Source organism: Solanum verrucosum, unplaced genomic scaffold (assembly GCF_900185275.1).
Source record: "Solanum verrucosum unplaced genomic scaffold, falcon-dt-bn FXZP01000238.1, whole genome shotgun sequence".
In the NCBI taxonomy this organism is placed as follows: domain Eukaryota; kingdom Viridiplantae; phylum Streptophyta; class Magnoliopsida; order Solanales; family Solanaceae; genus Solanum; species Solanum verrucosum.
Window position 1 is genome coordinate 1,416,617 of NW_026020630.1, and position 24,750 is coordinate 1,441,366.

Consider the following 24,750-nt stretch of genomic DNA (forward strand, 5'->3'; position numbering starts at 1 on the left):
CATAATTTAATGATTTTCCCCGTAATAAAAATCATTTTTTCCCATTGTAATTAAATTCCAAGAATTTTTTATTAGAAACAACACCTGGTTTTGTAATAGGAAAACCTTTTTTAAAAAAAAACCATAGTAATGAACCCTTATGAATATATTCAAAGTCAATATCTAGCAAAACATTTTTAAAATAAGGTGTCGTTTTATTTATGATTAGAGTTATGCGGGTATTAATAATATTATAATTATTAATTAGTTACGTATGATTTAGTTATTCAGATACATTATTTCATCTTTTATCTTCCATAAGATAATACATAGATTATTTCCATTGGTATTTTTGGGAAAGCACGTGTGCTTTTTATAGTAAATAAACTTCTGAAATTTGTGTTCTAAAATTAAAAAAAAAATTATAAATATATTTGTATAATTATAAATCATCTTGTAAGATATGAAATTTTAAGTTGAACTATTTTTTTACAAAAAAAGATATTATTATTCTTTTTTGAAATAACAAAAAAGAAAAATGCATCACATAATCTGTTCAATACACAACATATATATAACAATACAAATCATTTTTCTCTATGATTACACACGAAAATGAGAAAACAAAATTCTTCTTCTAATATAAATCATATTCCATACGAATTTAAATTAGTCAAGTCAGTAAATTCTGAATAATCGAATAAACAAAATAAAACCATATGTCGGTCAGCCGGCCAAGTCGAGTCTTTCCATTAGTCTAATGCACGTCATTTCATAATTCCCAAGCCGCGTCCCAACTGTATATGCTTTGCCACTTCTCTCTCTTTTATTTTTACGTATTCTATCTTCTATCTGATGCTCGATATTCGTATTGAAATTCAACTAAATTTATATTCGCACATTACAAGTTCAACTTTGGGGTTGACGCTCTCTGACTGTTTTTTTTTCCTTTTAGTTTCAAGGTACAAACCTCATACTTTTGATTTAGGACGGAGGAATTTCAACCATCCCATCACGATCCATGCTGATACGTGTAATTTGCTAGCTTCCATATTATTTTCCAACAATGACTTCAATCATTTTATATATATAATATATAATTATGTATAAACCAACTACTAAAGATATGAAAATCAAGACGTGGTCAAATTAAATTATAATATTATACATTTTTCAAGGGGTTTTTCTTGGAATGGCATTATTTGATTATAAACTATATATAAAGATAATAAGTATGTCATATTCCTAAGAACAAAAACACATCATTAATTTTCTAGAGAAACTAAGTTAATTATCCCATTTATGTTCAAAATGGGCAGCTCTCTAGTTCTTTCATTTGCTAATTTGTTGATTATTTCAACAATTGTGTTATTTGATTCTTTAGTTATGGTTAATGGTGTTTTCTCAGATAATATGTACATTAATTGGGGTTCCCATAATTCTTGGATGCAAGGAGATGATCTTCAACTTGTCCTTGATCAATCCTCAGGTAAATTAATTTCATCTGAATCATTTTCGTTGAAAAATTATGTTGTAATATCCTAGTGTGACCTGTAGGTCATAAGTTTGAACTGTGGAAATAGTTACTAGTTACTGATGATTATATTAGGGCAGATTGTCTACATCAGATACACTCTTTGGGGTGTGTCTCATTTCCGGACCCTACTGACGTAGGATGTTTTGTGCATCGGACTGTCATAAATTATGTCACTCAACAATTTCTACTTTGGTTTATTATCATTTTCAGGTTCAGGTGTACAATCAAAAGGAACATTTCTATTTGGAAGTATAGAAATGCAAATTAAATTGGTACCTGGAAATTCTGCTGGAACAGTCACTGCATACTATGTAAGTGTCACCTTAAATAATCTTCAATAGATAATGCAACAAATTATATCATATATATAGTAGTCCTTTCAATTATTATTTTTTATCTTATTAATATGCATTCAAAATATATAACATAATCAATAAAACTTGAAAAATTCAAGATTTTTTTTTATTTCATTTTTATTTCCCATCTGATGCCTGGTACCCACATTGGAGCCCGACTATATCTAGATTCGCGCTGAAAAGTTCTACATTGGGGGTAAAACGCTTCCTAACAAAAGCAACTTCATGCCCTAGGGAACTCGAACCCGACCATGAGTTTGTGTAGATTGTTGATTCTATGTTTGGTCTTCTTATATAGTCTTGAACAATTCTCTCCTTGTGAAATAACTTTTGTGATTGAGCTATAGGCTCAGTGTCTATTTCTTTAACATATGGTATCAGATATAAAAAGTATTCTTTGGACGTTATTTTTTGTGTACTAATTAAACACCAAAAGACGAGTAAGAAAATTACTTATTTTTTACGAATATATATATATTTCATGAAAAACATTTTCGTTCATATTAAACACATCCCAATTGTAATTCATATTGTTAAATAGATCACTACATTAAAAATGATTTTTAGAGGCAATTAATTAACGACAATAGCTCAATTGCCACTAAATATGTAATTTTAGCAGCAATTAACACTCTTTGTATATGTCCCTAAAGCCTTTAGCGACACTGAATCTAATGACACTTAACTAATGCCGGTAAAGACTTTAATACTCTGTATTAATATGTCTATTTATTGCCGCTAAAAGTTATAGTGGATGTATTATTATTACAAAGGGAGTATCTAATTTTTGGTTTTTAATTCCACAGTTATCCTCAACTGCTGACAAGCATGATGAAATCGACTTCGAGTTTCTAGGAAATATATCAGGGCAACCATATATTATACACACAAATATATTTACTCAAGGTGCAGGAGGCAGGGAACAACAATTTTATCCATGGTTTGATCCAACTGCTGATTACCATAACTATACCATTCATTGGAACCCCAATGCAGTCGTGTAAGTTGAACACTCTTTATCAGAAACTTACATATACATACATATATATGCATATGTTAAATCTTGAACGCTCTTAATAAATTCATGACTTTGCCGCTATTGTCTACCATGGGCATGTATCAACGTCTTTTTACATGATAGGTAGGTTGTATATCTTGATTCATCAGTAGTAGAACGATCAAGGAGATTGAGCGAATGACCTTAAGGATCGTTTTAGAAATAACACATATTTACTAGCCTAGCAACTCAAAGCGAAGTTGAACTTCATCCACTGATTAACTAACGGGCCCACCAAGCAAGGGTACATTATTAAGTGGTAGTAATCAATTTAGATAATTGATTTTCCTCTTCATTTTCTATATATCAGGATAATTAACCAATGTGATATGCTTTCAATTGAATCCACATTTTCAACTTGAATATAGATATCTACTATGTAATAAGTTGTTAATATTGAAATGCCAATAAATATTAAATTTTGAACTCATAACTATAAAAGTGAAATAGATTTGTAGTAAGAACCTTAAATATTAAATGAAGCATTGGTTGAGTCAATTCTTGACTAATGTTTATTTATTTATGTTGTAGATGGTACGTTGACGATATACCAATTAGAGTTTACAAAAACTATCAGAGCCAAGGCATTCCCTATCCGAACACGCAAGCAATGGGGTCTACTCTAGCCTTTGGAATGCTGATAGTTGGGCAACTAGAGGTGGTCTTGTCAAATGTGACTGGACCAATGCTCCATTTATAGCAAAGTACCGAAATTTCGTCCCACGGGCGTGTGCTTGGAACGGACCCATTAGCATTAGTCAATGTGCAGCTCAAACTCCAAATAATTGGTATACTGCTCCTGAGTACAATCAATTGAGTTACGCAAAACAAGGTCAAATGGAATGGGTTAGGAACAATTACATGATTTATGATTATTGCAAAGATACAAAGCGATTCAATGGACAATTTCCTGGAGAGTGTTTTAAACCTCAATTCTAACAAATGAAATTGAGTCCAATATATAGATACAAATGAGATGTATTTTGATACATATACTCTTGATTTTTTTGTTGTAATTTATTCTGTTCTTTTTTCTTTCCCTTGTTTTGCCAAGAAATTATACCCAATTCTTTTGATAAAATGTTGTTTTGATTGTAATATTTGTTCTTTGGAAAGTTTATTATGTATACCATTTGACCAAGATAAATAATTAAAGGAAGTATTGATGATAATGCAAAATTCAGTATACTGACTTCTTCTAGACTGATTTATGCAAATGTTCCTTTTAGATTCTTCACTTAGATTTTGTCTCTATTTTAAGAAGTTAGGTAAATATGGCTTTTCATACTTACCAATAAGGATGAGATAATTTTAGATTATATATCATCTAAAGTTTCATTTACAAATTTTTAGACCGCTCATTGAAAATGTCCATTAATTGTAAGAAATATAAAAAAGAGGGGACTATTTGCTAAATAGCTATTTTAAAAAGGGTAAGTAGTGACAATTTCTTTCTTTTAGTTCGAGGCGAATCTAACATTTACGCTTAATAGGTTTAAGATCCAAAATTCTTTATAAAGGTTGGTTTTTCAAGGCTTTACAAACACACAGAGATAGTTTATACTCACCAAAAAGGGTTTCAATTATATTCTAAATTCACCCCGTCGCTCCACCTCGATTTTTCCAAAAATCGAATCCTCAAAATGGCTGATAAGGAATCTAAAATTTATTTGCTATTATGGAGCGGAGAAAGAAGAATGAGTTGTCGCTTGTAATGGTATTTCAAGGTGGTGGAAAAGACAAGGGTGGGGTCACGATGATTGATGACGATTTTAGGACGAACGGGGTGGCGTCACGAGTGATTGATGGCGATTTTAGGACGGACTAGAGGTGGCGTCATGGGTGATTGATGGCAATTTTAGGACGGACTAGGGGTGGCGTCACGTGTGATTGATAGCGATTTTAGGATGGACCAGGGGTGGCGTCACAGGTGATTGATGGCGATTTTAGGACGAACCAGGGGTGGCGTCACAGGTGATTGATGGCGATTTTAGGACGGACTAGGGTTGGCGTCGATGAAGAGGTCACCATCACATGGGCGGATTTAGGAGGGGCCAGGGTGTTTGTCCAAATTCCCTCTGCAAAAAATTACCTTGTATATCCTGACCAACTCGTAAGTAGCATCCTACTGATGGTCACGGGGCATAAAAAACAAGTCTTTTTGGTTTACCCCATTGACCTTTTTCTAAAAGCACCTTGGGTCGGAGGCCGAATATAAAGTAAAAAAAAAGTGGTGCCCTTTCAAATTCAATTTGTTTTGATATAAAGAACCAAAATTGGTCCATGATCGTATCATTTTTCAACTATCCGCTGGTAAATCTGGTTTAGCGCCAGTATAGAAAGGAGTAAATGATGAGTGAAATTTTAGGGTTTGACTATACTTGTAATGCATTTAGGATCATATAGTTCAAAATTAGATCATTTAAATCGTTGACCGCCATACCATATCATTTTTTTCCATTTATATATATTTTCATGATTATGAACTAATATTACCACCTCTAAACAAAGGTTCTCCTATCGATCACCACCAAATTAGGTATAGATTAAACACAAAAATACAAGTTTCATTCTTTATTATTAAACAGTTGAACGGGTACAACCTCTGAGGTAGAGTAAGATCTACATACACTTTATCATTTTCATATCATATTTTACGAAATTAAGGTCCGCATACATTTTATCATTTTCGTATCCTACTTTATGGAATTAAGGTCTGCATATATATTACACTTTATTATTTTCATATTACGAAATTATACTGAATATGTTGTTGTCGTCGTACGACGAACCAAGGCAAGGCCCAAATCCTTAACCAAACTACAACCCATTGTTCCAATGGGCCACAAAGTCAAATTGCAAAGAAAATCATCCACAATTTAGTCATCCACGTGGAACCTTTATCCTCTTTTCTCATTTGCTCTAGTGAAACCGTAACGTAATCACACAGCAAATATATACACACAAAATAATACTCTCTCTGTTATCCCTAACCCCCCCACCCCCCGAAACTCTTCTCCGCCGACTTTTGTTTTCTTCACCGGAAAATCTTCGAGTTCTTCGCCGGTGTTATTTGCTTCGATTACAACTCCGTTTTCTTCTTCTTCAATCAAATCTGTGTGTGATTGCTGTTTGCGCCGTCGCCGAATCTTCAAAAGAGTTTTCGGTTTTTTTTCATGATCTGTGAAGAGTCTGATCTGATCTAAGCCGTCGATCTGAGATATGGATAGGATCGTCGGAGGTAAATTCAAGCTCGGACGAAAAATCGGTAGTGGATCTTTTGGTGAAATTTTTCTCGGTAAGTGTTATTTGTCAAGGTAGCAAAGTGTATGTGTTTTGAGCTTGTATTTTTTTTTGTTTTTTTGTTTTACAGAGTTTGTGGTGAGTTTTATAATGATCATGTGTGAATTTTGTAATTTTGCAGCTACGCATATTGATTCATTTGAGATCGTCGCTGTCAAAATTGTGAGTTTTTATTAGCTTGAGCTATGAATTTTATTGACTTTTTTTTTTTTTTTTGTGAGTGATTGGTTTTCATGTTGTATGTGCTTTGTGCATCAGAAAATTAACTAGTGAAGTTTATTATAATTGGATCATGCGGTAAACTTTGTACTTGGTGCTTGTAGTGTGTGTGGCTTAGTGGTTAATGAGGTTCAAATTCCAGCAGAGACGATGAGCCAAAAACACTAGGTTAATATGCCTCTGAGATAGAAGATAGCAATGGTTAGAGTCTTTTGGCTGCATGTGATAACTGATACTGCCTCCGTTTTAATTTGTTAGTATTACATCCGTTAAGTTGTTAGTCTTACATCCGTTTCAAAAAGATTTTTTTTTTTCTCTTTTGAGAACTTTTTAATTTCAGTCTTCCACATGGCCACGTTGCTTTGAAAGGTAACGGATGGAGCATTTTGGGAAAGTGGTGTCAAGAGGAAAACTTAAAATAGTATTGATCAACAATTCTTAACACAAGTTAAAGCCTTGTCTACTTGGTATAGTTAATTTTGTTAATTAGAAGAGGTCTAGGGTTCTATTCTATATAACCACAACCTTTTTAACAATGAATGCAACATGCTAAACTAGTTTTAGAAAATGAACCCAATGGGATTCGAACTTGCGTTGCAAGGAGTAAAAGCTTAGCTTTAAGCACAAGTGCCTTGAGCTCCGTTGTTTCTCTGGGTGCCACACTTAATGCTTTTACAATTCCTTATACATATATATGGGTATACATATATGTACAAAGCTTCAAGCAAGACATCCGTGTGTTGTGGCACCCCCAACCCTTCTACATAGATCCTCCTCGGCACAAGATTAAAGGATATCTTGGTACATTCTACATATCTTTAATTTAAGATCACAAATTCAAAATTCTTCTTTATTTTCTTAATGTCTAGTTAATACCAAACAAACAAATTGAAACAGAGTGAGTTATTAAATAGTGTGTTTATCACATAACATTAAAAGCGATTCTCTGCGCCTTTCAAATACTTCTCGTTTTGGTTATGGCCTCGAACAAATCGCTAAATTTCCCATATTACAACATGTTTCAATTTCAAAAATAAAATAAAATTAGATATAAGTATGCATTCTTCCTAGTCTAAATCATTTAATTTCTCAGTCGGGCACTCGAATTTCATTGATTGCAATTATATTGTGACCATGTTGAATTATTTTTGCACTTCCTTTACTGTTTCTTCTTTTTCGCCTTTGACTGTCTATTTGCATTCTTAGTATCTTTTTAATTACTTTTAATATTACGCGGGGTTCACATCTTGGTAGGATCTAACACTACAGGTTCCTTTCTCTACCAAAACTTTTTGTAGGAGAACAATAAGACCAAACATCCTCAACTTCTCTACGAGGCCAAGTTATACAATATTCTCCAGGGAGGAAGTATGTTTTGGATATTGTGCACTTTATGGATAGATATACAGATTATGGTGTAATTTATAGTTTGCTCCTTTCTAGGTGGTGTACCACATATAAAATGGTCTGGTGTGGATGGTGATGACAATGTTCTGGTCATGGATTTGTTGGGTCCTAGCTTGGAAGATCTCTTTGTCTATTGTGACCGGAAGCTTTCATTGAAGACTGTTTTAATGTTGGCTGACCAGATGGTAACAGCAGTTTCCCTTCAACACTTTATAATGTTCATGCTACTGTGTTTCTGTTTGATAAGAGCTTTACGTCATGTCAAAGGCGTAGCTAAGGTATACCACTTTGACTTTGGCCCATGTTCCATGATAGGTGGAAGCTTGTTCCAGATTTTGATCAGGTGAAATGGAACAAGGGTCTTTGTTTAGGAACATGACCCATCGGCCAATTAGTTGCTTTTTCTACATATTGGACTTTCTCTCCCTTTGATATTCTTATCCATTGTGGCTCTCAGCAATTATGTTGACTTAATATTTTCAGGATACAGACTAATAGAGCTGCACCAAAGTTTTGTTTTGTTCTCTCTGATTTTTTCGTCAGTGATTTTTCATGACACATAGATATTGGAGAACTATTATATTTTAATATATACTTATTGGTAAATATTTAGGACCTTTGGAATGCATTGCGAGAGTGTTTTACCAACATGGTCACTTTTTTATAAAAAAATACTTGCTGTTTTCCTTATTAGCAGCTTGGCTGATCAGGTTCTTCTGCCTCTCCTTTTCTCAGATTACCAGAATCGAATATGTACATTCTAAGGGCTTTCTACACAGGGATATTAAGCCTGACAACTTTCTGATGGGTCTTGGTCGGAAAGCAAATCAGGTGACTTTCTTTCGTTCTCTTTTTAGTTTTTATTGGTTTATTAGTTAGTTTGCTGTTTCTTTTCTTCTGATTGAATCCTATTGTTATTATGTAATGTTCAGGTTTATATTATTGATTTTGGTCTTGCTAAAAGATACCGTGATGCGACTACAAATCGCCATATTCCTTACAGGTATAAGTTTTTGAATATGCTAATCTGAACTTTTTTCATCATTTATCATTTAGCTTTAAGCTTCCAATTGTGTACTCATAAGTGTAATGTCTGATTCTAATTTTGTTTGGTTAAAACTTAGAAGAGAGAACATTGATCATTTCTTAGATGCAGAGTTATGGATCTAATTTTAATATCTTTTCTTCTGTACAGAGAGAACAAAAATTTAACTGGAACAGCACGCTATGCCAGTTGTAATACTCATCTCGGAATTGGTCAGAGCAGATACTCTTTTCCTTGATTGTTTTTCTCTCCCCATCGTAAAACCCGTAAAGTATTTGGCAAGGAAAATAATTAACCTTTATTCCTGCCTGTGAAGAAGAGGGTTATTAAAATAAAATATGTCTTAACATTTCAATGTCCTCTTTATGTTATACAGAGCAAAGCCGGCGGGATGATTTAGAATCTCTTGGATATGTTCTCCTTTATTTCTTGAGAGGCAGGTGTGTGGTTTTTCAATTAGATTAAACCTTTTTATTCCTTGGTCCTTATACATGCACATATGTATCAAATATTCTTTTGACCAACATATTGGTTCTTCAATAGCCTCCCATGGCAGGGTCTAAAAGCTGCCACAAAGAAGCAAAAGTATGACAAAATATGTCAAAAGAAGTTATCAACTCCTATTGAGGCATGTGTACCTGAATAGCTTCCCTTGCCACTGCTCCTTCTGTCTCTTATTTTTTAAAACAATAGGTTCTTATTCTGACTCTTTTGTACTATTTCCTGGTGAAGGTTTTATGCAAGTCTCATCCTGTTGAGTTTGCTTCGTACTTCCATTACTGTCATTCATTGACATTTGATCAGCGACCTGATTATGGATTCTTAAAGCGCCTCTTTCGTGAACTTTTTACCCGTCAAGGTATGCCTAAAGTCAAGCTTCATCAACTCCTTGGACAATACCAGGGTTCTTTAATAAATACCCTCCTGAGTACATTGAAATCTCTCTGCAGAAGTTCAACTGATGTACATCTATGTGTCACGCAGGATATGAATTTGATTACATATTTGATTGGACCATCCTAAAGTACCAACAGGCACAAACAAGTAAATCACAGCATCGGGTATCTTTTTTAGCTTGTCCTGTTTCCTGAATTCATTTTAATTATGATTAATCACTTCTCAACTTGATGGCATGCTATAATTTGAGCTTGTACTTTTCTTCTTGTTCCTTAAATGAACAAGCTTAATAGTACAACTTTTTAGTCAAGGCTTGCTTCATGAGCTGCTTTTAATCAAAATTTTGACTGTTCTGTGATTTTGCAGCAAGTTGGTGGTGAAAGTAGCCGAGCAATTCCAATGGATGTTGAAAAGCGTCAAGGTTGATAACTAAAACTCTTGGAAATTTCTATTTCTACGAATGAGGAGAACTATGTAGTACTTTAAAAAGCGAAAGATGTTATTTTTTGTGAGTTGTGAATATGGTTTACATCCATTCTACCTGCACAAAATGGTTTCCTTTATTCTGGGTTGAGTGCTTATAATCCAGCAGTAAAGTGTATGCAGACTTGCTTTATCAAAAAGTGTATGCAGACTTGCAGATAAATTAAGAGAAGACTTGAGATAGAAGTATGCTAGTAGAAAACATACTTCAATTTTGTTTTGGATGTCATGTTAATTTCTGTTGATGTAATTAGGTTAAATCAGCTGAACTGTTCCTTCTACAGTTTCTACAGGCAACAATGGACCTTATGTTGCTGAGGTGACTGATCGCATAAGGCCGAATAATCCTTCCAGTCCTGGAATTCGGATGCAATTTAAGTCACCAACAAACAGGAATTTAACTTCCGCCAATCTTGAGAGAAATGTGAGTGATACTTCTGCCAATCTTTTGATAGCCTTGTTTCAGATAAAGCATTTTTCGCATTAAGCATTGGCTATTTACCATGTCTCATTATTAGTCTTCTTCCTATTATCTCAGCCCAAGTAGGCTTCTCACTAATTTCCCTTTCATAATGTAGGTATTAAGTAGTGCTCATATGCCATCTTCTTCATTGGCTCCTGTTTTACCAAGAGCAAATGCCACAAAACCTGTTTTACCCACTGAAACAACACATGATGGTGATAATGGAGGCAGCAGCTGGATGTCCTCCTTGCGACGTATTTCTTCTGCAAAGTGATAAAAAGGTTCTCTTCTTTCTCTACTTCATGTTTCTATGGCTATGCTTTGGGGTCAGGTGGCACATTATTAGACATCACAATTATAATTGTGAATAAGAAGCATTTCTATTCATGATGACAAAGATCCTTTCTTCCCTTTTCAGGATAAGATGAAGATGAAGTTGGGGCTAATGTGCCTTCAAATTGGACAGCTCATACTTATTTTTTTATTACAAGCTGGTTCGGATGACTATGGTGGCTGATCATGGCCTGCTGCAATTTCATGAGTTCAAGAGGGTGGTGTGAATTGAGCTGGACATGAAAGCAGATGGCAGCTGTTTGTCTATCTATGGGAGCTCGGGTTAGATATTTTTCCTAAGATGACTATAAACAAATTGGTCCATCCTTGCATTAAGATCAGGATGGTTCCTGTCCGCTGAAAAAATGAAGCACTAGAGACATCTTTATCTCCTAATGTAAAATAGATCATATGCGATTGTCAAAAATTGTGCAGTTCCTTTTGTGCATACAGTGGTGGTTATTTTCTTCACTTGCTTCTTTACTTGCAAAGTTGCATGTGTTGTAATCTTTATTGCTTAATTTTGTGGTGAGCCAATGGTTTGTTGCAAACATGTTGATAATGGAATTGGATCTAGTACAGCAATGAAATTTTTGATTAGTTTGGAAATGTGATATACAAATGAAAACACGTTCTGTGTTCTCATCAGAAGGATTGTGAAGTTTGATGTACAGATTGATTTATGGACTTTTCTTTCTCCACCACTCATCCCACTCTTACATTAAAGTCTTATCGCTCTTTTGAATCCTGTTTCCATCTGGCCAATAGGTGAGTTTGCCACCAGGTAATGTTTTGTTGTTAGTTTTGATTTGGTAATTTCCTGTGAGTTGATGGTCTGATTTGCTCGAGATGATTTCCCTATTAACAATAAGCAGTTTTGACCTCCCTTATATGTGCTTAGGCTGGCATATGTACTGTGACTAGCCTTCACACTTTCTTTTAAAACAAGAAGACTAGATTCCAAATTTTTCTGTTAAACATATTGTCCGTTGGCTATTGATCAAGTTATTTGCAATCAGCTTCTCAATTATTGTCATCCTTTTGCAATTTGCAGGACCCGTGAGATGTGGTTTCTGTCGGTGTAATGGTTCCCTTGGATTCAATCAACTCCAGAAGAAGAGGAACTAGTGATTGCGTTGTTTGGTTTGTTGATTGTGCGAGGGATCAAGTATGTAATGGACAAGTATTCACTGGTTCCTTGGTTGTACCATTCTGCCTGAGCTTATATTCCTGGTCTCAAGTGTCTTTGCTTCTAGACTTGCTAGGTTCGCGATGAAATCATGCTGAAAAACTTTTTGCCTTTGCAACTGTGATCGAGTAATGAAGCTAGCCTCCGAATGACTGACGTATGAACTGAATATCTAGTCCTGTTGGACTTGTCAGGACTTGAGACTGGGAGTTTCGACACCCAAAGTTCGTGCTGATTTCGTTTTCAGCGAGGCTATGGTGCTGGAAGAATATTTGGTTACACATTTAAGTCCCAGGTTATATATTAATCAGTAAGTGTCCGTCTAGCATTGAAATATTCCTCTCATTATTTGCATAACCAAGAATATTTAGTTACGCATCTAATTTTTCTATAGTCGAATGTCAGTAGCGGCAAAAATAAATTTATTACTTTATAAAGCGACATATTTGAATTATTAATCTTCAGTTTATTTTTCATATTACTCCATTACGTTAGTTTTTATTTTAATTGAAGTGTGAGTAAATCGTCTATAAATTCACCCTTTTCCTTTCTAAAATGTGTAACTGTCTAGAATTAGAGGGATAAATAAATACATGAAAAATTAATGTATTAACCTATTATAAGGAAATGAAAAAAAGTAAAAAAAATAAGTAGAGCATATATCTAAATAAAAATGTTGAAGTATTTAACGAGCAATTATTCAAAAGCGAAATTTGATAAATTGTTTTCAGAGGCTTCGAATTATTGAAAACAAGTTAAATGGGAAAATGAAAAACAAAATCCAAAAGAAAGGAGCAATTCTTTTTTAGATAATTTAATTCAAGATAAGTGTTATGTCACTCGTTTAAGAGCAGCCTACCAATAATCTCCATTAACTCGATAACGTAAAATATAATTTAAACTCAATGGGAAAATGTAAATAACTTGTATTAAAAAAAAGGTGAATTATTGTAATTTTTATTGGATTTATATTTAACCTTCTTTCATAAAAAAATAAAAAAAATGGCGCCAATAGGTAGTTATGTTAGTTAACGTATATATAAATCATTTTAAAGCCGCCATTAAAATACAATTTGGAGAAATCTCATATATATATATATAATCTCCAAGAAACTTCACATTTCCTTATAATTCAAATTACTATAGTTTTTTTCTTCACAGTCATCAAAACTACTTTCTGAGATTTTTCAGAGCTTCAAGAAAAAGTCGAATCATGGCGAAAACACCAGAGAAGGAGGAGGAAAGAAAGGGAAATGCTCCATTGATGAACCTTCCTGTTCTTGAAGAAGAAACAGAGGGCAAAAAAATGGAATCAGAAATTCCAGAAAGAGCTTTTTTGTCTGACTTTCCGAAGAAATCAAGAACCCCGCGAATCAAAAAGGCAGGAAGTTGTACTAAATTGGCAAAACTAGAATCTGGGCATGAAAAAAATCACAGTGCTTCATTGGAAAAACACATCATTAATCTTGATGACAACGACGAAGAAGAAGAAGCGTTGGAGACCCAAATTGATAAAAAAATTGATTCATCACACTGGAGAAGTAGCTTTAATGTGAAAAATCAGAGTGGTTCAGTGAAAAAAAACACTATTCTTGATGACGACAACGAAGAAGAAGAAGAAGAAGAAGAAGAAGAAGAAGAAAAAGAGTTGGAGACCCAAATTGCAGAAAAATACTTGGGTTTGAAAAATAAGAGTGCTTTAGGGAAAATGAACACCATTCTTGGTGAAGAAGAAGAGTTGGAGAAAATGGGATCAAAAAGAAGAAATCTTGATGGTGAATCAACAACCCCACAGACCCAAATCGTACAAAATTCAAAAATTGGTTACAGCATTGATGGGAAAAAGTTACCAAAACCAGAATTTGGTTACAGCATTGATGGAGAAAAGTTATCAGAACGCCCCCAAATTGAGGAAATACTCGATATTATTGGAGATTGCAGTAAGCCTTTTGAGAAAAAGCTGTTAAAATATGAAGTTGACAGGATTTCATTTCACAGAAATGATGTGAAAAATGGAATTCTTCCGTATCTGAACGAAGATGAAACTGTCAAGCTTCAAAAGGAGGGGATTCTAGTGAGCACTTACGATGAATTTGGGAATCGTTATGAGATGAAATTCGAGTCGTATAATAATAGTTTCTACAAGCTTTGCAATGGATGGAAAAGGTTGTATAAATATCATGGACTGCAGGAAAAAGAAGATTGTTACGTTGATGTTTGGATGTTTCGACATAAAGAAAATGATGGAATATGTTTTGCTGTGATTCTGAAGAGGTAAAAGTTCTTTTGATTAGTAGTTAATCATTGTCATTAGAGTTAATCTTGATGAATTAGAGTCTTGTTAATGTCTTTTGCAGTAAAAGTTCTTTTGATTAGTAGTTAATCATTGACATTAGTGTTAATCTTGAGGAATTGGAGTCTTGTTAACGTCTTTTGCAGTAAAAGTTCAGTTCTTTTTTTAGTATTGTATGAATGTAAAAAGCAGAAGTATATTGGAGTAGTTGCTTTTACATGAATGGCTTTAATAGTTGATGTCTTGATATCTTTGTGAATGAGTTCAAGAATGAACGTTGATATTTGATTGCAATGAACGTTGGGCAGCAACTTGAGAAACGCAATATTTGATGTGTCTTGATATCTTTGTGAATATGATATTCAAAATATCCAAGAAGTTTATGTGATTTCGAGATGTGAGGTTGAATTAGAGACTTAATGATTTGTGTTAGTATATTTTTTTTAATTAATCTTTGATTAGTTGTTAATCACTTTCATTAGTGTTAATCTTTTTTTAAGATGAGTTTGTTCCATAGTCGAGATAAAATCGCGGAATAACTCGTTTCGAAGTCAGTAATCCCAGGATTGTAGTGTACCAAACGAGAACTAACAATATAACATGCATCATACAATCTTGGTGTTATTGCTTATCAATCAGCATGACCTTATATGCCTAGGTGTCCAACTAATTATTACTAATACCTTTCCGAGTTGTTTGATTGAGAACAAGTTATCTCGAAATATATAATAATGACATGATTATAATAATTGATTAAATAATGATGATTATACTCTTACTAGTAAATATTTGATTTAATACGGTATTTAAGAGAAAAATTAAGACTTTTGAAATTTGTGGTCCAAAACAATTTTTAGATATTTGTATGGTTGCATTAAGTGTAAAGAAATTTTTTTAAAGTTAAATTATTTCTAATTATAAGGTGGCATTCTTTTTGGGACAGACTAAAAAAAAAGTGTCACATAAACCGCAACGGAGCGAGTATTAGTTATACATATATTCCTTCCTCGTATATAAAATTGGTTGCTTGAATAGTTAACAGTCTCTACCTCCAACTCTGAATACTTGCAACTTCGAGTCACCAAGAAAAATATAAAATCTCATATCTTATTTTAAATTTCAAAAATTCTACATATATTTTAAGAGTATTTTCTGTTTGAAGATATCGACCCGATAACATAAAATGTAAAATTACTTAATTTATAAAAATGAAAGGTGAATTATTGTAGTAATTCTTATTGGATTTATTATCTAACTCAAATTGGTTCTTTCACAAAATTGAATAAAAATGGCGTCAATAGGTGGTTAGGTTAGTTAACCATTTTACAACCGCAATTAAAATAATTTGGATATATATATTCTCCAAGAAACTTGGCATATTTCCTTATAATTGAAATTGTTGTCCATCTTGTATTTTTAAGATACTTAGAACAAAAAAACTTGATAAGAAACAACAAAGTTTAAAGAGCATTTTCAAAACTAGAAAATTAAAACCAGTAGAGAAAATAGAATCAGAAACAGATTAGAAACAATATACAAAATATTTTTCTCAAAGAAGAAAATCGAGCCCACTGAATGCACAGTGTCCCTTTAAGGAAATTATTCCCCTCAAATATCCGAGGTTAATGGAATATATCTTCCCAGGATAGAATGATCTTACTTACCAGTGTATCGGTACCTAAAACACGGTGTCAGCAAACCACTCAACGGCAGTAAAGTACACTTAGAATACTAGATTTAGTAATAGTAGAAGAAGTCAAGAAAATTCATTCTCTTAAAATGAGAGGAAACCCTCTATTTATAGACAACAAAACGTAGTGTGAATAGATGCTTATTGTGTCTTATCGGAAAGGTCACAACCCCTTGAAAAAGGTCACAATCTTTCGGAATGGTCATAACCTTTCATAAAAGTCAAAACTCTTCATAAAAATCACAACTTTTCATAAAAGTCGCAACTCTTCATTTTCCTTTTAAAACCAAACAATATTTCCTTATAATTGAAATTAGTATATAGTTTTTCTTGTTCAGAGTCACAAGAAGTAGTTTCTAAATAATTTATCTCAGAACTAATGTCCTCCAGTTCCAATAAGATAACCAGTCGAATTACTAGTGCATTATATGCTCAAACTCTGTCTTAATGCTCGACGATTACATGCACTCCTATTCTCCATTTACAATTTTTGTTCATCAAATAATGATATGATTATTGGACGATTGCATCTTTTTAGCTGTTATAATATAATTTAACTGTCACACTAAAAATAAAAATCAAAATAAGCTATTAAATAATTGTTTAGTATATTCATATCACAAGTAGGAAAGCAAAATCTTATTAATGTCCAAATAGGATTTGTACGTTTATAAATAGACTTATAATTTGGACAAAATAAATTAAGACAAGATGGATTCATTGTTGGTATCAAACCCTAGAAACAATATTCCTCATGATATCATTATTGATATACTCACACAACTTCCAGTGAAATCACTTATCAGACTCAGAGACGTTTGCAAATCATGGTATTCGTTAATTAAAGATGACAACTTCATCAAGCAACACTATAATACTCACCAAAATTGTCAAAAGTACTTTGTGGTTTGTAGAAGACACAAGATTTTCACCCACTACACCATAGAACTTGATTCTAATAGTATAGCCTCTCTTGTTGAGCCTCCGGTTCCAACTGATCAATCACGAAAGGCATTCAATGAAATACAATATTCCTCATGTAATGGGATACTTCTTATAACATTTAGAGTGTTTAGTATTTGTACTTTTCTTGTAAGCAGTTGATGTTTGATTGCTATGAATGTCAGGCAGCAACTTTGAGAAACACGATATTTGATGTCTTGATCTCTTTGTGAATATGATATTTAGAATATCTGACAAGCTTTTAACTGTGTGTTTTTCAATGTTTGTACCTCACAGTTGTTTAGATAGTCCACCATTCATGATCAATGAGTAACTCAGAGTTGTACAAATTTGAGCAGGAAACCAAACTGAATCAAAACCATTTTTAGAAAAGTCCATTTCGACTGAGTTGTATGCCTTTCTGATATCTATATTTACCATACAATGCCAAGACACGTCTTCGCATTACTAACCTCCTCCTCTGTAATTGGTGAGGCAGGGGCCATCTCTAGCTACCTCTGGGACTTGTGTGGCCTTAATTAGTTCCCAATAAATAATTGGAGGAATGCATTCTGAATCTGTCTATGTATTTCTCCCTGATCATTGCAGATGGTAGATATTCTATTTCGTGCCTGTCTTGATTTAAGGAAAGCATGGAAGAAGTTTGTATTCGGCTATACAGATCCCTGGATTTTTGTCCAAGTAGTCGTTCATGAATGTTTGACCATTTCTCCAGTTTCAGTGTTATCTCCCTTTCTTGGTTGATGGTCCGAGTAGAGCTGATTCTGGGTGCTCTTCAACCAGTTACCTCCTTAGTCATTTACCTGGCTCCTTTACTAATAAACTTTAGCTTCATTCATTGTGATACCAGCATGCTTGTTCTGTTCAAGAAATTGTATTACATTCATTTTTGTCTTACCTTTAAGCTTTATTTTGACAAGTTCCTCTGAGTTACCTCAGGCCTTGCTTGCCATTCCTGTCTAGATTTGATGTGCCTGGTTTAGAGGGCATGGTGATCAATTTGCAGTCAGTCAGTCAGTCTTGGCAAAACTTGAGAGTTTAGAGGAAGATGTTTGCAGCCATCCATTTGTGCTTCCCGCAACAATTTTTTAGTGGAGACACGGGATCCCCTTGCCTTAGTCCTCTTTTCCCCGCAAAATAACCTTGACAGTGAAATAGGGGGAGGTCATTACAATACTCAGCAGGAAATCAATATCCTACCAGTACTTGCTGTAAGAAATCCCAATCAACCATGTCATAAGCTTTCCTCAAATCAATCTTCATCAAACATCTAATTTCATCAAATCAATCTTCATCAAACATATTCTGGCATTGCTTAGAGTAAGCATACCTTTTCCAAATATTCCACCTACGTTTTAAGGAGTTTTTACTTGAACATATTGACCCGATAAAATAAAATGTAATTTAAAATCGATGGGAAAATGAAAATTACTTATATAAAAAGTTAAGCTCAGAATTACTGGATTTATTATCCAACTCTTCTTTCACAAAAAAAAAAAAAAAAAAGTTAAAAAATGGCGCCAAATAGGTAGTTATGTTAGTTAATGCATATATAAACCATTTCTAGCTTCAAGAAAAGGTGTAATTTCCCTATATTTGAAATTACTATATAATTTGACTTTTTTTTTTAACCTAAATAAAGCATGGCTATAGTTATTGTAAATTAATTTTATTTTTTTTATATATATATATATTTGAAACTAGCCCAATTGTATTTAGAGGCATAGAATTTTTTAAAACAAGTTAAATAGGAAAACAACAAATAGAAATCCAAAAGATTGGAAGAAATTTTTAGATAATTTATTCTAAGATAGGTGTTACGTCACTCTTTTAAGATCAGAATTTTATAGATACAACTTATTCCTAATACATAAAAGGTGTATCTCAAATAGTTAACTGTCTCCACCTCCAACTCTGAGTCCTTGTGACTTCAAGGAACCAAGAAAACAAAAAATAAAATTAAAAAATCTCATATCTTATTTTAAATTTTAAAAATTCTACATATATTTTAAGGATTCATTGTTTGAAGATATTGACCAGATAACATAAAATGTAAAATTACTTAATTTATAAAAATTAAAGGTGAATTATTGTAGTAATTCTTATTGGATTTATCATCTAACTCTAATTGCTTCTTTCACAAAAAATAAATAAAAAAATGGCGCCAATAGGTAGTTAAGTTAGTTAACCATTTTAAAACCGCCATTAAAATACAAATAGGAGAAAGCTCATATATATATATATATATATGATATATTGTCCAAGAAACTTCACATATTTCCTTATTATCGAAATTACTATATAGTTTTTCAGAGCCATTGAAACTACTTTCTGAGATTCAAGAAAAGGTGTAAATATGGCAAAAACACCAGAGAAGGAGGAGGAAATAAAGCAAAATGCTAAAAGGAAACATTCTCTTGTTGAAGAAGAAGAAACAGAGGCCAAGAAAATGAGTTCAGAAACAGCTTTTCAGCTGAAATCAACCCCACGAACCAAATCACGAGAAAGTTCTGATGAGGAAGAAGAAGAAGAGGACAAGAAAATGAAATCAGAAACAATTTTTCCTGGTGAATATTCAGAAATCAAATTCCCAGAAACTTCTGAATTGGTAAATGCACGATTTGGGGATGAAAAAAATCAGAGTGCTTCATTGGAAAAAATTGATGAAGAAGAAGAAGAAGAAACAGATGATGATGAAGAAGAAGAAGATGAAGAGGAAGAAGATGATGAAGAACATGAAGAAGAAGATACAGATGAAGACGAAGTTTCATTTCCAGGATTTGGATACAGCTTTGATGGAGAAATTTTATCAAGATTCCCCGACATAAAGAAAATACTCGGATGTATTGAAGATTGCACTATGCCATTTGAGCAAAAGATAGTGAAAACAGATGTTGACAAGCTTATACTAAGCAGAGATGAGGTGAAAAGTAGAATTTTGCCATTGCTGAAAAAGAGTGAAAAGAGTGATCTTAAAGGCGGGGGAGGAATCGTAGTGAAGGTTTATGATGAATTCGGTAAAAGTTATAAGATGATGTTCAAGTTCATTGATGATCAGTTCATGCTTTGCACTAGATGGAAATATTTGTTCGAAGATCATAAGCTGAATGAAAATGGAGATTGTTATGCTGCAGTTTGGATGTTTCGACACAAAAGATCACGTAAACGATGTTTTGCTGTGATTATGAAGACGTCAAAAACTCAAGATTAGAAGATTCTCATTAGTGTTTCTGCACTTCTTTTAGAGTGTTTCTGCAGATTTCTTTTGATTAGTTGTTAATCACTCTCATTACTGTTTCTGCAGTTTTTTTAGAGTGTTAATGATGCGTTTCTGCAGATTTCTTTTGATTAGTTGTTAATCACTTTCGTTGGTGTTAATCTTGAGAAATTAGAGTCTTGTTAATGTCTAGTGCAGTAAAAGTTTACTTCTTTTGATGAATGTAAAAGGCAGAAATATATTGAACTTTTCTTGTAAGAAGTTGATGTTTGATTGTAATGAAACACAATATTTGATCTCTTTGTGAATGCGATATCCCACAAGTTAATGTGATTACGAGATGATCACGGCAATACTTAATGTCTTTGGGAATACTCAAAAATTTATGGCATATCTGAGATTGAATTAGAGTCTTAATGAAGTGTATCTGCAGTTTTTTTTTTAATTATTAATCTTGATAAGTTGTTAATCACTTTCATTAGTGTTAATCTTGAGGAAACCAACGGATGGAAAACCAATGAATTACACACTAGTGCAAGCTACATCAGTTTGGGATAATTTCGACATCACTAATACTGGTTCTTGGCTGTGATCGCTCAGTGGCCCAATATGGACATGTCAATTTAATTGTAACGCTATCATAAGCAATAAAGTGATATTCATATAACCAGTAGGAAAGCAAAATCCTATTTATGTCCAAATAGGATTTGTATAGTCACGTTTATAAATACATTTGCTACCCTTAGTTATTTGGACAAAATAATGGATTCAGTATTTGTATCAAACCCTAGAAACAATTATTCCGTTCCCCATGATATCATAATTGATATACTCACACAACTTCCTGTGAAATCACTTATAAGGTTCAAACGCGTTTGCAAATCATGGTATTCGTTAATTAAAGATGACAACTTCATCAAGCAACACTATGATACTCACCAAAATTGTCAAAAGTACTTTGTGGTTTGTAGAAGACACAATATTACCACCCACTACACCATAGAACTTGATTCTAATAGTATAGCCTCTCTTGTTGAGCCTCCGGTTCCAATTGATCAATCACGAAAGGCATTCAATGAAATACAGTATTCCTCATGTAATGGGATACTTCTTATAACATACGCTAACGACATAATCATTATGTGGAATCCGGCCACTAGAGAATCAAGAAGAATCCCTCCGAGTAAGAGTGGTGGTCTTTATAATTTTTGCTACTTTCCGAGAATTGAAGGCTACAAAATATTTAGACTAGGACCTGTAGTCTTTAATGGTGACAAGGATGAAATGGATATTGATATATTTTCAACGAAAAGTAACAAGTGGAAAACGGTTGGCATATTTCCTCCAGATTATTATTTCGAAGGTACTATCGTTGTTATGTCAGATGGGATTGTTTATATGATGGCGGAGAGGAAAGAAAATGAAAATTGTACAATATTACGTTTTTGTTTGGACAAGGAAGAATTTCAAGAGGAATTGTTGATTCCAAACACTATATCACCAAGGGGAATAGATGTTGTAGGAGAAAAACTTTGTTTGATTGGGTCATTGGAAGATAATGATAAGATTCGCGTATATTGTTTGTAGATGAAGAAAACAAATTCATGGAATGAGATATTGGCAATTCAATTACCTTTCAAAATTTGTTTGAAACCTTTGAGTTTTATAAAGGATGGAGGCATCATGTTTCAAAACTATATGAGTAAATATGTGTTCAAGGCTTACAATTCAACAACACACAAATTGGAAAAAGTTAATGTAGCTGGAATTGAAGGACTTCACTTCATTCAGGTTGTAACCTACGTCGAAACTTTATCCTCTCCGTTTCTTTAATTGATGCATACTTGGTTCGGATACGTGAAGAGAAGATGTTGTTTCTTTAGAGTGTTAATGATGTGTTTCTGCAGATTTCTTTTGATTAGTTGTTAATCACTTTTGTTAGTGTTAATCTTGAGGAATTAGAATCTTGTTAATGTCTAGTGTAGTAAAAGTTTCAATTGTTTTTTTAGTATTTGTACTTTTCTTGTAAGCAGTTGATGTTTGATTGCAATGAAAGTTATTGAGAAACGCAATATGTGATGTCTTCATCTCTTTGTGAATACAATATTCAAAATATCCCACAAGTTTATGTGATTACAAATTTGACCATTTGTACTTCTATTGTAAAATTTGGTGTTTAAGTTGTTATAACTTGTAACAGCCAGAGAGTGATAGAGTTCCATTTGGGGAAAACTAATTACGGAATTAATCTTAAGATGAGTTTATCTCATGGTTGAGATAAAATCGCGGAATAACTTATTTCAAAGTTAGTAATTCCAGGATTGTAGTGTTATTTTTGTCACACGTTGAGGAATTCTCGAATAACTAATCTCAAAATAACTTATTCTCACAATATAACATGCATGATCCAACCTTGGTGTTATTGCTTATCAATCAGCATGAGTTTAGATGCCTATGTATTCAACTACTAATACCATTAGGAGATCATTTGATTGAGAATAAGTTATTTCGAGATATATAATAATAACATAATTATAATATATGAATTAAATAATGATATGATTATACTCTTAACAGTAAATATTTGATTTATTGGATTACAAATAGAATATACAGGGGTATAGTACATAGCTTACTCCAATTCCTAGAGAAGATCTAAGTTATAAGTTGTAACTTAGTAACTTGTAAGAGCTATAAACTTGGAAAATTGTGTGTATAAGATATAAAAGACGTAGAATTAGGTGATTTTCTAAGTTTTTCGTGTATGTTAGTCAATGAATTTTTTGGTGATATGGTGTTCATGCACTTTTTTTCTAATACTTTTACCGGACCCTCTGTATTGACCTATGAGAACTGTACGTATAGTCTCAGCGTGATTCATGCCATTTTTTTTAGCATTTAAGGGCCACACAACATAAATTAATAAACGATTTTCTCAGTTTTTCGTGTGTGTTAGTCAATGAATTTTTTGGTGATATGATTTTTAGGCACATTTTTTCCAAAATCTTTACAGGACCCTCTATAATGACTTGGGGAATAGTTCATATAGTCTCACCATGAACCATGCCATCTTTTTAATATTTAGGGGCCATACAACAATAAAGGCGATTTTCTCATCGCGCAAAGCTCGGGTAATTTAACTAGTTACTTATATAAAAAAGTCGAGCTGAATTATTGTAAGTTTTATTCTATTTATTATTTAACTCTAATTGCTTCTTTCCCCAAAAGAAATTTAAAAAAATGGCGCCAATAGGTAGTTATGTTAGTTAGCCGTTTTAAAACCGCCATTGAAATAATTTAAAGAAAATTCATATATATATATTCTCCAAATTGCAGGAGAATATCCCCAAATTGGTTACAGCATTGATGGAGAAAAGTTATCAAAATATCCCCAAATTGTGAAAATACGCAATAATATAATTTGATATCTTCATCTCTTTGCGAGTATGATGTTCGTATCCCAAAAGTTTATGTGATTTCGAGATGATCACTTTGGTTTTGAGAAAACTGTCTTTGTGAATACTCAAGAATTTATGGCATATTCGAGGTTGAATTAGAGTGTTAATGATGTGTATCTGTATTTATTTTTTTTGATTCATCTCTGATTAGTTGTTATTAATCACTTTCATTAGTGTTAATCTTTACGAATTAGAGTCTTGTTATTAATGTCTTGTGCAGTAAAAGTTTTGTTCTTTAAGTATTGTATGAACATGATTAAGAAATCGTTTGCTAGAGTGTATTAGCAAAAATTATGCTCTATATTTTAGTTTATTGGACTACAAATAGAATATATACGGTATCGTACGTAGCTTACTCCGTTTCCTCGAAAAAATATAGGATGAGAGAACATTGAGTCTGTAAGGGATACATATAACATTTTAATCAAATTCGTTATCAACAAAATACAAAGGAACGTTTAGTATATAAAAAAGTAAATTTTAAATTTAGTGACACGTTTTAAAGTCATAAAGGTTAAAAGTGATAGACTTGACTTGCCTAGAAACGAAAAATAAAGGTGAATTAGTCCCCAAGGGACTCTATCTCTACCTCCTAAGCAAATTCCACAATGTCAAAATACATTTTAAAAAATCATATCATATATTATTAAAAGTGAGAAGGTTTTAGATTCAAAGTTGGATTACGAAAATGTCCTTCACTAATTTTTTTAATTAAAATTCTTTTATTAACTTTTAAAGTCAAATCAATAATGACAATTAAACTAGACCAAATACATGGTTAGATGTTACAACTTGTCTTTTCCACTTCTTAATAACTTTAATTGTTAAACTTTTTAGCTTCTACAATTAAACACATTCATT

The 24,750-nt window shown here is 32.9% G+C and overlaps 4 protein-coding genes and 1 non-coding gene across 6 annotated transcripts in view; all 5 read left to right on the forward strand.

The window, feature by feature from the left end:
• The first annotated feature begins 1,328 nt into the window (after window positions 1-1,328).
• LOC125811659 (probable xyloglucan endotransglucosylase/hydrolase protein 26) lies at window positions 1,329-3,868 on the forward strand. The gene is given in 5 exon segments (XM_049491183.1): window positions 1,329-1,468; window positions 1,727-1,827; window positions 2,679-2,872; window positions 3,461-3,540; window positions 3,543-3,868. Coding segments are annotated over 5 exon segments (804 nt in total). The 5' UTR covers window positions 1,329-1,365.
• Window positions 3,869-5,894: 2,026 nt separating this feature from the next.
• LOC125811880 (casein kinase 1-like protein 4) overlaps window positions 5,895-24,750 on the forward strand; it is a 123,185-nt gene continuing 104,329 nt past the window's right edge. The window contains exons 1-15 of one of the 2 annotated variants that reach the window (XM_049491433.1): window positions 5,895-6,227; window positions 6,354-6,394; window positions 7,750-7,819; window positions 7,895-8,043; window positions 8,594-8,689; window positions 8,791-8,861; window positions 9,054-9,115; window positions 9,280-9,343; window positions 9,447-9,531; window positions 9,636-9,762; window positions 9,888-9,964; window positions 10,167-10,221; window positions 10,568-10,707; window positions 10,862-11,027; window positions 11,165-11,672. In XM_049491433.1, the coding sequence (XP_049347390.1) occupies window positions 6,152-6,227; window positions 6,354-6,394; window positions 7,750-7,819; window positions 7,895-8,043; window positions 8,594-8,689; window positions 8,791-8,861; window positions 9,054-9,115; window positions 9,280-9,343; window positions 9,447-9,531; window positions 9,636-9,762; window positions 9,888-9,964; window positions 10,167-10,221; window positions 10,568-10,707; window positions 10,862-11,020 (1,272 nt within the window). In that variant the 5' untranslated portion in view covers window positions 5,895-6,151 and the 3' untranslated portion in view covers window positions 11,021-11,027; window positions 11,165-11,672. Of the gene's footprint in view, window positions 6,228-6,353; window positions 6,395-7,749; window positions 7,820-7,894; window positions 8,044-8,593; window positions 8,690-8,790; window positions 8,862-9,053; window positions 9,116-9,279; window positions 9,344-9,446; window positions 9,532-9,635; window positions 9,763-9,887; window positions 9,965-10,166; window positions 10,222-10,567; window positions 10,708-10,861; window positions 11,028-11,164; window positions 11,673-24,750 lie in introns of those variants that run through there. The other variant, XM_049491432.1, reaches the window with a different exon arrangement.
• LOC125811989 (small nucleolar RNA snoR86) lies at window positions 7,329-7,453 on the forward strand. Its single transcript, XR_007441941.1, has one exon. It is a non-coding gene; the product is annotated as a small nucleolar RNA snoR86 (small nucleolar RNA).
• LOC125811855 (putative B3 domain-containing protein At4g03170) lies at window positions 19,571-20,425 on the forward strand. The gene is made up of 2 exons (XM_049491403.1): window positions 19,571-19,856; window positions 19,992-20,425. The coding sequence occupies exons 1-2, from the start codon at window positions 19,571-19,573 to the stop codon at window positions 20,423-20,425; spliced, it is 720 nt and encodes a 239-aa protein (XP_049347360.1).
• On the forward strand, window positions 21,194-22,018 carry LOC125811857 (F-box protein At3g08750-like). The gene has a single exon (XM_049491404.1). It carries the CDS (start codon window positions 21,194-21,196, stop codon window positions 22,016-22,018), a length of 825 nt encoding a protein of 274 aa, XP_049347361.1.

Bases quoted from the DNA above. Each gene is read 5' to 3' on its own strand.
- LOC125811857 (XM_049491404.1), top strand. From the start codon at position 21,194: ATGGATTCAGTATTTGTATCAAACCCTAGAAACAATTATTCCGTTCCC.
- LOC125811855 (XM_049491403.1), top strand. From the start codon at position 19,571: ATGGCAAAAACACCAGAGAAGGAGGAGGAAATAAAGCAAAATGCTAAA. The intron at 19,857-19,991 runs GTGCTTCATTGG...TTTCATTTCCAG, and splicing joins TGGGGATGAAAAAAATCAGA to GATTTGGATACAGCTTTGAT.